The sequence below is a fragment of the Melospiza georgiana genome, chromosome 21, assembly GCF_028018845.1.
Source record: "Melospiza georgiana isolate bMelGeo1 chromosome 21, bMelGeo1.pri, whole genome shotgun sequence".
Classification (NCBI taxonomy): Eukaryota; Metazoa; Chordata; class Aves; order Passeriformes; family Passerellidae; genus Melospiza; species Melospiza georgiana.
In genome coordinates, this window is record NC_080450.1 from 4,378,346 (window position 1) to 4,391,619 (window position 13,274).

Consider the following 13,274-nt stretch of genomic DNA (forward strand, 5'->3'; position numbering starts at 1 on the left):
GCCAGACTGATAAAGCAATTGTTAAAGAATCTGTGTAAAGTGAGCAGCAAAATTCTCCTACAAAATTCTCCTGTAGGTTACAACACTAAGAAAGTGGCCTTAGAACACATCCCAACATACACATCCTATATTAGGCTTAAAACTGCCCATATAGTCACTTACTACTAAACTAGAAAAGGCACCAATATTTTAAGATAGTTTCTCAAATCTGTTAATACCATACAAACACATGGACAAAGCTGTTTGCATGTTTGCTTGGATATTTTATCATAACAACAGAAGTGCCACTGAAAAATAATATCCCATGTTCCAGAAGCCATCTGGATCCCATCAGGGAGAGTCAGCTCATCTGGAGGTGATGGAGCCATCAGAATGTCCCCCAAAGGGGAAAAAACCAAGTTTGACAATGCAGATGTATGTGTGATGTTATGAAATACTTGAAAAAACACATATATAAGTTCTGAAATGTAATCATTCTAAACCACCCCTCATTTCACCAGCCCAATATCCTCTGTATTCCAGAGCACACCATCCCAGTACCCTTCCCTCTAATTTCAGGAATCCTAACAGAGAAAAGTCTCACCTGTTTCTGAGCTTTTCACTTGACCCCCTTAAACCATAAACCTTCACCCAAACGAAACTGTCAAAGCAGCTTTAAAATCCAAGGAGTCACTGCAATTTTTCCAGTGCCTGCATTTTGTGCCCTGTGCATTGACCCCGCTTCCCCTGCTGTATTTTGACCCCACAGTTCAGTCCTGTCTCTCATTCTGGGGCTGAACATCCTTCAGAACTGAAATGGATTCAAGGCTTATGAAAGAGCCCTGCTATTATTTATAATTTAACTGCACACAAAACGTGAAACCAGCACACACAACGACAGAAACACCTGCAATCTCTCCAAGTGAGGCCCTTCAGTTGTATCTTGAGTAAAAGGGTATCATACAGAGCTTGGTTCACACTCACTCTGCTGTTGTAAAACCATATGTTGGAGTAGTAGTGATGGTGTCTGACACTCTCTTTTATCATTCATGGGCTTCATCACAGCCTGCACTGAGTTAACCACGCTCAGGGATGGGTTTACTCAGCAGCCTGTGCCAGGATCTAGGTCTGAGATCACGTGTGCTCCCAAATCCTGCATATTTTAAGAACTGCTAGAACTCATGAGCAGACAGTCTGATGCAAAAATCAGATCAAGGATATTAAAATGTTTGTGACGATCAGCATTGAAATACGATAAAATTAATAGGAAACTATAATGTCAACTGCACAGAGAATAAAAATATTAAACATTATAAGGCCTTTTACTTGTTTCCACTTCGTTGCTACAAAAGCACTGCTGCTGAGCATGAGTCAATTGTGCTAAATTGCAGGTAACAATGCCATTTAGAAGCCAAAAATTTTCTGTGTTGGGGATCACCCCCCCCAATACTGGATGGCAGTGGCTTTTTCTCCCTCCAAGACTTACCCTCCCTTCCAGCAATTTTGTTTAATTTGCTTTTCAGAGCTTAATCATATTAGAGGAATAAAATCAATACATGTGAGAAATCCAAAATCCTTCATAGGATCTGCAAGAGCAAATTTCTGGAGAACATGCAGGCATACCACAGACAAAGAACACCAATTTTACAACTTAACAGCATGGACTGAATCAGGATGGAGGAAGAAAAATTTGCATAGAAAATACATGGCCCTGCCTGGCAGCTAAATGTTTTAACACACCACTTACATATGCTACTTTCTATACTGTACTGTCTTCTATGCTTCATTCGTGCATTTTTTACTTTTGCACTTAATGATGTGTCAACACAATATCACTGTACCTGTGCTAAATGCAAACACTGTGGTAGTTCAATAGTTTAATTCCTTTAAATATCAAGAATTGCTATCAAAATTGATTTCCTTTCCTTCAGGCATTAAGAATTTACTGTTTCAGATCACTGACTTGTGTTGCAAAACACAGCAATAATCAATTCTTAGCTGTACATGCATCAATTCTCAGCTGTACCCCTCAGAGCTCTCACCTTTGAAATGCAAACATTACATAACGAATTAAACTCATGAGTGCACAGCAAACCCACAGCTCCTCTCTCCACCACAGTGTTTTGGCAAACCTTTCATTAACACTAAATACCAAGCTTGCTTTATGTCAGCTCTTTAGAAATACATGCTTGGTTTCAGCATTTTTCAAAAGGCTATTTTAAACATATTCACTGCTAGTTCGTATGGAATTAGGGAGGCTATAGTGGCTGTACTTTTACTAATCCTTAAACTGAGCACCCACTGTTCCACTTCAGAACTCTCTTTTTTCCAGTCATTGTAAATCACATTAAACATCTGGGTCATTAGCAAATAGAGTTTTAAGGAATCTGAATGCATAGCAGCCTTGCTGCTGTCTAGAAAACACTGTCAAGTGGGACTGCTCTTTGTATCCTTGATACTATCTAGGCAAATATTTTATTTTTTCCTTCAATAATTATTTCCAGGAAAAGCAAAGAAAAAGTATGCCCTTATAAGAATGGCAGTATCACTTAATAACACCCTTTTGTTTCAATGTTTCAGTGCCAAAGTCTCTTTTTTCTCTTTTCCTCATGGCTGCAGACTCATTACCAAGAAGATATGAGCTATTCTGTCATTGTGCACATGGACAGGAATTTTGGTTCCTTCAATTTCTGGGTTCAACTCTGAGCTGCAGCCAGGTGTAGTGAATTCTACTACTGAATTTCACCCAGACTCCTCAGAAAGACTCTGGATTGCCAGGCAGTGAAATCACAGTCCTGAATTACAGGAGAAGCAGCTTCTGGAGTGGTTACAGCACAAGGGCTGTTTGGAGTACCCCAGCCTCAGCTCCTGGGACCAGGAGTGCCATTAAACTCAGCCACAGCCACAATCCACTGCTGGGGCTGCACTTGGGGTTGGTGCCTTTAACTTCAGCCCTGGCTGGGGCTGATGACTGAAATTAGCAACAAACATTTTCCTACTGCAGTTTTTTTTTGGCCAGAAATTTTCATCTCTTCATGAGAAATACGTTAACTCATTTTTAGCTATTTCTGTTCTATACCACTAATAAACCATTGGCTTTAAGTGAATTACTGTCCACTCATGTGAGTAATTGATATTGGCCTATACATTTTATTAGCTGCTGAAGGTCCCTTTCAATTGTGACACTGCTCAAGTGGATGAGCAGATCTCACCCTGACAAAGATGATTCTGTGAGCACCTGCATGGTTTGCACCTCCAAAAGGCGTTTACCTGCCTCAGAAAGAAGCTGTCAACACGCTCAGCTGACTTCACTTGTTGCTGAAAACTGAGTGTGGAGTTTACGTAGGATCTGGCATAATGAAACATCAACTGGCACTACCCTGAAATCCACATTCACACAATCCCCTGCCAGAACTGGGGCTTGCTGAACGCCTCACTCACAATGCTCCCAGACACTTGGCTGTGCTGCAACTATTTCCCAGTGAAAGGGAACCAGATGGTGAGCGACTCTTGGCATTTCTCAGTGTTATGTGAAGTGTTTCTTTAGCTAGTGAGCACATGCCATCCAGTCAAGTCGCTGTGGAAACAGCCCTTGGTGCCTTTCTTCAGATTTCTACACAAGCGGCAAACGCCCCATTCACGAGGAAAGTCAGACCCAAGCACAGAACCAAAAGTCTCAGCGAGGAGTTTGTGTTGTCCTGGAGACAAAGAAGCATCTCTGAGGGATTTATTTCATCCTTTGGTCCTGCTACAGCCTCTGAGCGTTCAACTGCTCATCAATGTCCACAGAGAAAGATTGATGGAGACTCAGTTAAATGCCCTCAGTCAGAGGGCATGAGCAGAGGCCAGAATGCCCAACTAAGTACAAGTTCCACAGCTGTGTGTATATGCAAGCAGTGCTTGACAGCCAGTCAGATCTGCTGTAAATTCAGGAATTTGGAGACCTGGTTCTGTTCCTGGCTCTGCCAAATCAATACAATCAAATCCTTTTTTCCTCTAGTTGAACCACATGCTTCGCAGGGCAAAGTAAAAGCTTGCAAGCAAACTTGCTAGAACCTATTAGAAGCAGAGATTTCAAAAGCCCATTAAAATAAAATAGGAAAAGTTAACCAGAAACATTACAGTTTATTATTTTGACTGTGCAGGTAAGGAGTGCTTTGCTTGAAGGGAAAGCTGCTGCCTTGCTGCAACAATTTTGCCTTGGGGCAGTTTTCAGAGAGTTGTTATCTTTCAGGAATAATAAAATTCAGCATGTTGACTACACACCACACACAAGAAAGAAAAAGAAAACAGAAAGAAGAAGAAAAAAAACCACAAAAGGCTAAATGCCCTACAAACCCTACTAAAGTTAGTATTAAGAATTTGTAGACTCCAAACTTTGGATGGTGGTGGCTCTGAGGAAGTAGAGAAGAGATGGAAATCTGTGTGCCCTTCATAGATACTCTCTCATTTCATAGACATGACCCCAGGCTACTGTTGGTAAGTACCAGAATTACTCAGTACACAGTGCTACAAAATAGGACCCTATTTTGAATAGAATAATATTCTGTTTGTATTTCATAGCACATGAGGGCAAATCAATCTTCCACTGATGCTCAGGGAAAGATTTCTTTGGATGTAAAGCGAGCCTAGATGGATGAAGCCCAAGAAGTTTAGCATAATCAAAAATATAATTAATTTTCATTGACAGTAAAAATGTTCTAATGTGTTAAAGAGAACTGCTGCCTAACAGTGTCTCCTCAGTTTAATTTCATGAGATGCATTTCCACACAGAACATGGGATGTTCCTGCAAGGTAGAAAGCACTGTGTTCCTTGGGAGAGCAGATTCTCACCATCTCCAAACATCAACTGTGATTCATCACACGAAAAGTTCACTTTTAACAAGCCTTTAAACTAGAGTTGCTCACCTACAGTGGTTGCTCTGGAGTAAATCTGCACTTGGAAAATTGATTCTGTATTTCAGTAGCAAACCTCTTTGGGTGATTTACAAATCCCATTTACTCAGCTGCTCCTTTGAAGTCAAGGGACTTCCAACACCAACTACACCCGGCACAGGGAAGTAAACCAGAACAAGTTATAATATAACACTGATAGATAAAGAAATAGGATATATAGATAAGAGTTCTCTGTCCCAGTTTCACAAATATCTTATCAAACACTGCCAGTTACAACTGAAAGAAATACAAAGCAAGCATTTCTCAGCACTGGCACTCTCTTCTGTGCCTGGCCAGCCAGGCAGCCCATCCTGAAACATCACTGACAACTGGTACTTCTAGCCCTGTCTTTACTGGGATTTCCAGTTTTCTCTTTCTCTCCATTTAAATATTTTTCTACTAATATACTCCAATTCACTCTAAGCTTATGAGATCATCACCTGAACCCTCTGTTGCATCTTACAGAACCCACTCCACTCTCGCAACCTGAAAGATTCCTAAAACCAAAAAGAATTGTTGTGACCTCAGTGTCATCCTGCTGCAGAACAGCCAGTGGAATTTTGTCAGCCTTCCTCAGTGCTGCACAAGAAAGCCCCTGATCTGCCTCCAAATAAACACAGCAGTGCAAAAAGCAATTTGGAGGCAGTTTATCTGGCAATAAGGATTTTAAAATACTTCTATTAGTTTATATAAAATTATACAAGAGACAAGTAAACCCCAAATCAATAAAACTTGTTACAATTACTCATTTCTCCTTATTTTGCTTGTTAAAACCACAAACTGCAGCTTCTCATTAAGAAAATGTTTAAGACCTGTGACTATCTGTACGTAATAAGCCTTCTGTCTCCTGATTTCCTGATTTAATTCACAAGCTGTGTTCCATTACGAGTGGCAAGCTAGAAATACACACTTTGCTCCAACAATTACTTGAATTTACTCTGGCTTTGCTTCCTCTTTGGCATGCCTCTATAAATCACTGTTTTATTAGCTCCTCACATTAATTAGTTTTATTGTACTCTAAAAGGTTGTTTGACACTGGTTTCCCAAACCTCGTCATAGTCCCAACTTCACTCCTCCTCCCGGGCACCCGAAGTTGCTGGGGTGCATCGTGAAATTGAACAGTAAAGTGCAACATCCCAAAAGGATGAAATTGAACAGTAAAGTGTAACATCCCAAAAGGATGAAATTGAACAGTAAAGTGCAACATCCCAAAAGGATTAAATTGAACAGTAAAGTGTAACATCCCAAGAGCTCTGCTAGGAAAGCGTTTCCTGCTGGTTCATTTCGCTGGAGCTGCAGCCCTTGATTGAATCACTGAAGGGAACTGTCTCCATCCAGCGCACGGCGTTGCCCTCACCGCCTCTGGCCCGAATCCCACTCCCATCTCCACTGATGTCACGATTTACACCGGCCCCACTGACGCAACGCTCCGCCGAGACCGGTGGCGCGACTCCAGATTTACGCTGTGTCACCGAAGGGCTGGGGGGAGCGGGGATGAGGGGCTGGGGGGAGCGGGGATGAGGGGCTGGGGGGACGGCGATGAATGGAGCCCTTATGCCCGGGCGGTTTGGGGCTCCTGCACAGGTGCTTCCCTGACTACCCAGACACCGCACCGGCTCCGCTCCCAATGCCCCACCGAGCTCAGCTCAGCCAGGACGGACAAAACCCGGAATAAAAACAGCCCTCGAAAGGAGCCGCGACCGGCCCCTGTACCGGAGGGGTCCAAGGCTGCCCCGAGGGACGGGAGATGCTCCTGGGGAAAGAGGGGGCCGGGCTGGTTTCGGGAAGGGCTCCACGGGAAAGGGGGAAGGCGGCTGATGGCCCTGAGGGCTCCAAGCCGCCAAGGGGAGGCTCTGGCACCCCCGAGGAACGGAGGGAGCCCGAGGCACCCCGAAAGGAGCGGGACCGGGACCGGGCTGCCCCGAGGCACGAACCTGGGGCTCCCGAAGGGACGGGGAGCGCGGTGAGGGCAGGCGGGTGACGGGCGGCCCGGGCGGGGTCTGGCCACACACAGCAGGTGAAAGTTGCCCGGGGCCGGGAGTCGCCGCACTCACCTCATCCCCCTGGCCGAACTGCAGCCCCAGGGCCACGAAGTGCTCCACGCGAATGAAGCCGTCCGCATCCTCATCGCACACATCGAAAACCTCCTTGAGCTTCCGCAGGAACCGCAGCAGGCTGGCCGGCTCCATCGCGGGCATTAGCTGGAGGCCGGCGGCACGGCCGCGGCCGCAGCAGCCATGATCGCCCGCGCCTTTAGCGGGTGCGTGACATCAGCTCCGGGGAGCGGGGCGGGAGCGACGGCGAGAAGGAGGAGGAAGGGATGGAGGGAGGGATGGTGGAGAGCGCAGGGAGGACGCGAGCCCCGGCGGAGGGAGGGAGCGAGCGACGGGCGGGAGAACAATAGGGCAGAGCGGGAGGATGGCGCTGAGGGAGGCGCGGCCGCCGCCAGGGGGCGCCGCGGGCAGCAGGGAGGCCCCGGCGGGGCCGGGAGGGACGGGGACACAGAAACGGGGGACAGCGGAACCGGGGGGACAGCGGAACCGGGGGGACAGAGACGGGGGGACAGCGGGCCCGGGAGCAGGGGGACCGGGGGGACACGGAGAGCGCGGGGACAGCGGGACGGGATGTGGGAACAGCGGCGATGGCAGGGACGCCGCCCGAGGAGCGGAGAACGGGCAGGGAGCGGGGCAGGGTGCACAGCAGGGACAGCAGCAGCAGCAGCAGCCCGGGACGCAGCTGGCCTGGCATCCCCCGGGCCCTGCGGCAGCGCACGGACCCTTCACTGCTCCATGCCTCAGTCCGGCACCCCAAATAAAACACCTGTCACACTGCAATATTTTTTCTCAGAAAAAGCCTGGTCTGAACAGTTCCAGGGTAGAGGGGAGAAGCCGAGTGTAGAGAGTTAAGGGGCAATTAAGGCAGGGCAGGACAAGCGCAGCTCGCCGCGCTCAAGCGAGCAGGCAGAGCCGGGGAGGGATCCCCGCTTGGCCGGGCACTGCCACTGCCCACCCCCGCTTTAATCAGGCAGAGCGGAACGGAGATCCTTGCCTTTGCAGGATTCCTCATTAAAGCCGCCTGCAACTGCTGTGCTCCATGGCTGGGTTTTAATTTGATCTCTGTGCTCTGCCCCTTTTCTTTCTCTCAGGAGTGCTTTGGGCTGCCTTTGAAGCCCACAGCTGTGAGCTGCCAGAGGGGAGATGGGATGACTCTGGCTCCTGCACTCAGACCAGGCACGATGAGTGCAGCTCTAGGGGAGGAAGGAGCTCGGGAGATCAGGCTCAGGTACTCGGTGCCTCTGCCAGCACTCCTTTCCTGCTGTAGATGCTGAGTGCAGGTGACCATCAATCACCGAGTGACGTCCTGTAGGTGATTGATAAAGCTGTCCAACTGAAATGACCATGTAAGTGCAGCAGGTTTTGAATCGAGACAGGATCCATTCATTTGCTTCTTGCAGTAGGAGAGGTCCATATGGCCCTTAACAACCCTGAAAATTCCACGGTTAGAGCAATCTGCTCAAATTTATCTCTTTTGCAGAAACCAGTGTGTTCTCAGGAAGCTTTATTTCTTTGAGCATGAGTCTCTCAACACTTTTATGTGAAAATTCAAGGTTTGGAAAGAAGCTGGCTTGACAGCCCTGTAGCCTGCAAGTCAGTTGTCAATCAACAACACAGTGACAGCAATACAATTCCCCACATATTCACCCTCAGAGAGATAAGGAGCTGGTTCCAGAGCCTCTGCCACTTTGATCTTCCTTTATTTTTTACAAAAAAAAAAAAAAAATCACAGAAGAGTTCTCCTTTCCCTCACTGATGTACTAAATGGTCTTTCCAGTCTGGGAAAAAAAATGAATCAAAGTGCAGAGATCAGATGTGAACCTTGGAGAGCAAAGAATTTCTGAAGAGGTATGAGGAGATGTGAAAGGAAAAAGGGAAGCAGAATATTTGATCAGCCATCTTCTCTGGAGCTGTCTAGTTAGAGCAGGATTCCTGAGATGTGGGGATGTTTAACTTTTATCTTGAGACCCTTGAACTCTTCAGGTTATATGGGGATTGAGCTCAGCACACCCTTGGGGACACCTATTCAAAATGTGTGAGCTGGTAGCCCTTGGAGTTGTGGGAAGATGCCAGGAATCAGTTCCTATTAGTCTAACTGCTCTGAAGTCAGTCCAACCTGCTCAAAGGCTCAGAGCACATCAGTGTCACTGTCCCACCTCGTTTGCTGAGCTTGTCTCAGTGACTCCTTTTCTGACTCCCCTCTCTGTGTGCAGGTGGGCAGCTGTGCCCACACTGGGAAGTGGAGTCACAATAAATATTGTGGTAGGAAAAAATTTTTAAAAAAGGAGTATTTCTATCTGTCATGACCAGAGGAAGAGATACACACCACAGAGGGGTTGTGCTCAATTTCATGAAATCCAGTTAATTTCCACTGACTCTCCTTTACCTTTTGCTAGAAGATGAAGGATCTTGGTCTAGATACCCAAGTAAGGGGCAACAGGGATTTAGATCAAAACTGTCATCATTAAAATCTGTGTCAATCTTGCACTAACTTGGAATGGGTGGATTCAGGGGACAAAGATTTGGGTTTAGACACTGTGGTTTGGCGAATTAATGCTGAAGTCCAAAGACGGCCACAGACAGCCTGAGTGACAGCAAGCACTGGAATGAAGCTGATAAGAGAGCTGGAAAGGTTGTAGAAGCTGTCATTGCAGACAGCTGAACATGTGGAGCAAATATCTGACAGCTGGGAGATGATTTGATAGCAGTGAACACGGGAGAATTGGGATGAGAGATGCTGTCAGTAAGGGTCTGTGATCCTAAAGCTGGGGGTGTCCCATGGGGACTGAAATCAGGACACTGAAGCAAACACTTGCCACCCACTTGCTGGGCAGCTGCTCTGCCAAGGTGAAGAGTTTTTAGGGCTGAATCCAGGAGGTTGTTTTTTATTTCCAGTGGTGGAGCTGGCATTACTCCTTGCTCACCCCTGCTTTTCCACTTCTAGGTAGGACATGCACTATTTTCCCTTATTGGTATATCTAACTACCTGTTTAATCAGAGATAATTGGCAACTTCTCCATTTGACTCATGAACTATGTGAAATAAATATTTGACACACTGCCACTCTAGTTTCCTTCTAGAACTTGAAATATGACAAGTGGTGGTGCTACCATATTTGCACGCTAAGAATAAATAGTTAAAGAGGAAATATTTCATTGCATACCACAGGCCATGGCTGTCATTTGCAGGATTTCTTTACAATCAGCTGCTTTTCCATCAATGTCAGTTCCACTCACATAGCAAATTGTAATCTGGTGTCAGAAACACTGTCTGTCTGAGGAGGGCACTCCCCAGGGCTGATGGCCCAAACTACAATTCTGGTTGTGTTCCAGCCACACCCAGAGACCAGCCCCTAAGAACAGCTTCACAGTACAATTTCTCTTCATAATACACAAAATATATCCCTCTTTGAATATTTGGCTTCTCATAGTCTTACTGTATTTTGAATCAAATCCTGTTTCCCATTGACTGCTCTGGCTAACCACAGATAACAGATGTACTTTATCAACTGGACATTCTCTTTAAATATCACAAACAACAGGTAACAGGCAGAAATAATCAGCTTATTAACAGCCTTGCCCCTGAGAACTTAAAAATACTTAAGAGGTAATGGAGTTTTCTCAGACTATCTTAATTAAGTTTGCAACAGAAGCAAGATACTTGATTTTTTTACTGCCTTTCCTCTACTCTATTTTTCTATTATAAGAAGTTAAACAACAAGAACAAAACTTAAAATTTTTTTGGAGAAATGTTTCTTTGAAATTTTCTTAATGCTATAGGACCTCACCTTGTAGAAGTTTTACTGGTTTAATTTTACACAGTATGATGCTCTTGCTTGATTTCAACAGCATTCTTGCCAGGTTATGAATTAGGCATGAGCAAAACTCTGTCAGATGAGCCCAGCTAGAGAGCAACTGCACTAAATTCAAACACATTAATGCCTTATTTGCTTCTTCTTGCAGCACACATACTGCACAAAGACCAAACTACCTGTTCTCCCGAAGTTACAGCCAAAATAAACAATCTCTGTCGAGGTTCCCATAAAGCCGGTTCCACTGGGAATTCCCAGGATCACAGGAATATTCCCGGTGTTCCCAGGGCTGCAGGTGCCAAGGCCAGCGTGTCCCCCTGGCATCCCGAGGTCTCCTGACTCCACCGAGTGGCCGCTCACTCCACTGCAGCTCTGTCCCCAGCCAAGGCTGGCAAGAATCAACCTAGAGCCGAGCTGAATGGACGAGATTCCTCCCTCTCCACAGCCCACAGTCCTCCAGATGCCCTGGGCCAAGCCTCTCCTCTCGGGGCAGCCCAGAAACCTCCCCGTGCCTCAGGGAAAGGACAGCGCCTGCCCGCTTGTCTCTGAGCAGCCCCGAGTCATTGGGCAGGGGACATTCCCTCAGATCATAACATACAATTGCATCTGGCAACCTCTTGAGAGTAATAAAATGTTTCAAGCTCCAGGAAGACTCTGTGAAAAGCAGACCCAATGTAGTAGCAGCAGTCATGCTCTTTTCAACTTCTATCCCAAATTGTGCTGTTAGGTGACACACAGACATTCCTCTCTGGCTCTAACGAGGAAATTACATTAATAGACCTAAGCCCCAGATTTCCAAAGACTTTTTTCCTCTTTTCCTTCCCTCAATTTGTTAACAAATAAATGAATCATCTAGAAAATCATCTAACAGCTGTAACAAACTGAGGATGCACCATCCAGTGTATTTTTTTTAGCCTAACTCACCCATAACACAACAAATATACAGTTGAAAGTCATCTTTTACTGCTTCAAATTAAGTTTTAACACCTTGTTTATTTTGTCCTATCCAAGATGGACTATACACATCTGAATACATAAATTCCATCTGCAGTTTTAGTAGAGCTGACTACAGGAATTTTATTCCCAGATATTGCTGTATTCAGCAAGGAGAAATGGGAGAGAATAATAAAATTAGAACATGGTATACCATACTGATACTAATGTCAGTCATCACTTGTGTTGTCTCCAAACAGATGGAGGGAGATGAGCCCAAGCTGGCTGATAATGGGAGATAAAGGACAGAACATATTTATACAGGAGAATGTAGGTGCAGCATCTTTATTGCTGTGACCACCCACAGGCCAAGTGGGGCTGAGTCTGGTTCAAAGACACTCTGCAAACAGCTTGTAGAGAAATAGCCCTAAAAAGGACACTTCAGGACCAGGGAAGCAATAGGAAAGCAGCTTAACCAGGCTGGTTCTGGCACCTTTATAGATGAACTTTATACCTTTGTGGCTGCCTTCAGAAATGACTGGTAGGCATTGTCAAGTCTAGGCACCACAGTTTGCAGATGGAATTATTCCAGCTGCCTCTGAGAGGATTCACAGCATTTAAAAACTGATACAGCCCTATTCAGAACAGAATCTGCCTATAAATGTTGGTGTTGAAACTGGAGGATAAAAACTAGGGGAGAAATGAGCTCTTGGTTTAGAACCAGCTTCAGTAAAAGTGTGATGTTTGCCTCTCTGGCCTTGTTTTTTCAAGTCCCCTGTGAATCTGTCCTTGTGTTTGCCTACAAGACATCCAAGTGAAATTTGGGCAAGTCCTACATCCTAAAGCTTGCCTTACCACAAGTGTACTTTGCATCCAGAATTGTGCAATAATGAGATGGAAATACTGAACAGCAGAGCCAGTGACACATTAGCTGGAATCTGTGTTTTTGGTCTTCTGAGACACAGTGCTGTGCCCTTATAGTGCCTTATTTTCCAGCCTCAAGTAGGTTAGGAGGAGGGAATAAAAAAAGGCATGTCCTGAAGATTGCCACTTTAGGAGCATTTCAGACCAATGCTGGAAGTTCTGAGGTCCCCTATGGGTGGGACATGGCTTAGGAGTATTCCCAGCTGGTTTAGATCATTGCTATAGTTAATTCAATAATCATTTTGCTAATGCTTGCCACTGAATTACTTAAACAGAGTATAGAGTAATGGTCAATATATGAAATATGTCAGGATGCTTTGCTTTCCTTGGCAATGCTTTAGAAGCCTGGTTGAAAACTGCTGCATTAGGTGTTCATGCTAACACACCCCTTCTCCTCCAACACGGTTCTCTGCTACCTCACTCACCCACCACAAAGGAAAAAATCCTCTCCAAGCAATGACCAAATGGTTCATTTGTTCCTCCACAAGACCTGTAACTACTCCTTAACTATCAAATCTATCATACAGCAAATGCTAAAGCAGGTTCACAGAAACTTTGTGAGAGTTAGAATAGAACTCTGCTCTGTTGAAGTTCTTACTGTTTCTGCATCAGTTTGTGGGCCAGATAAATTACTACTC

The 13,274-nt window shown here is 45.5% G+C and overlaps 1 protein-coding gene across 2 annotated transcripts in view; it reads right to left on the reverse strand.

The window, feature by feature from the left end:
- The window catches only part of RAB11FIP4 (RAB11 family interacting protein 4), a 109,911-nt gene extending 102,598 nt beyond the window's left edge, over positions 1–7,313 (reverse strand). For both annotated transcript variants that reach the window (XM_058038564.1, XM_058038563.1), the window contains exon 1: positions 6,969–7,313. In XM_058038564.1, the coding sequence (XP_057894547.1) occupies positions 6,969–7,112 (144 nt within the window). In that variant the 5' untranslated portion in view covers positions 7,113–7,313. The remainder of the gene's footprint in view (positions 1–6,968) is intronic.
- Between the last annotated feature and the right edge of the window lie 5,961 nt (positions 7,314–13,274).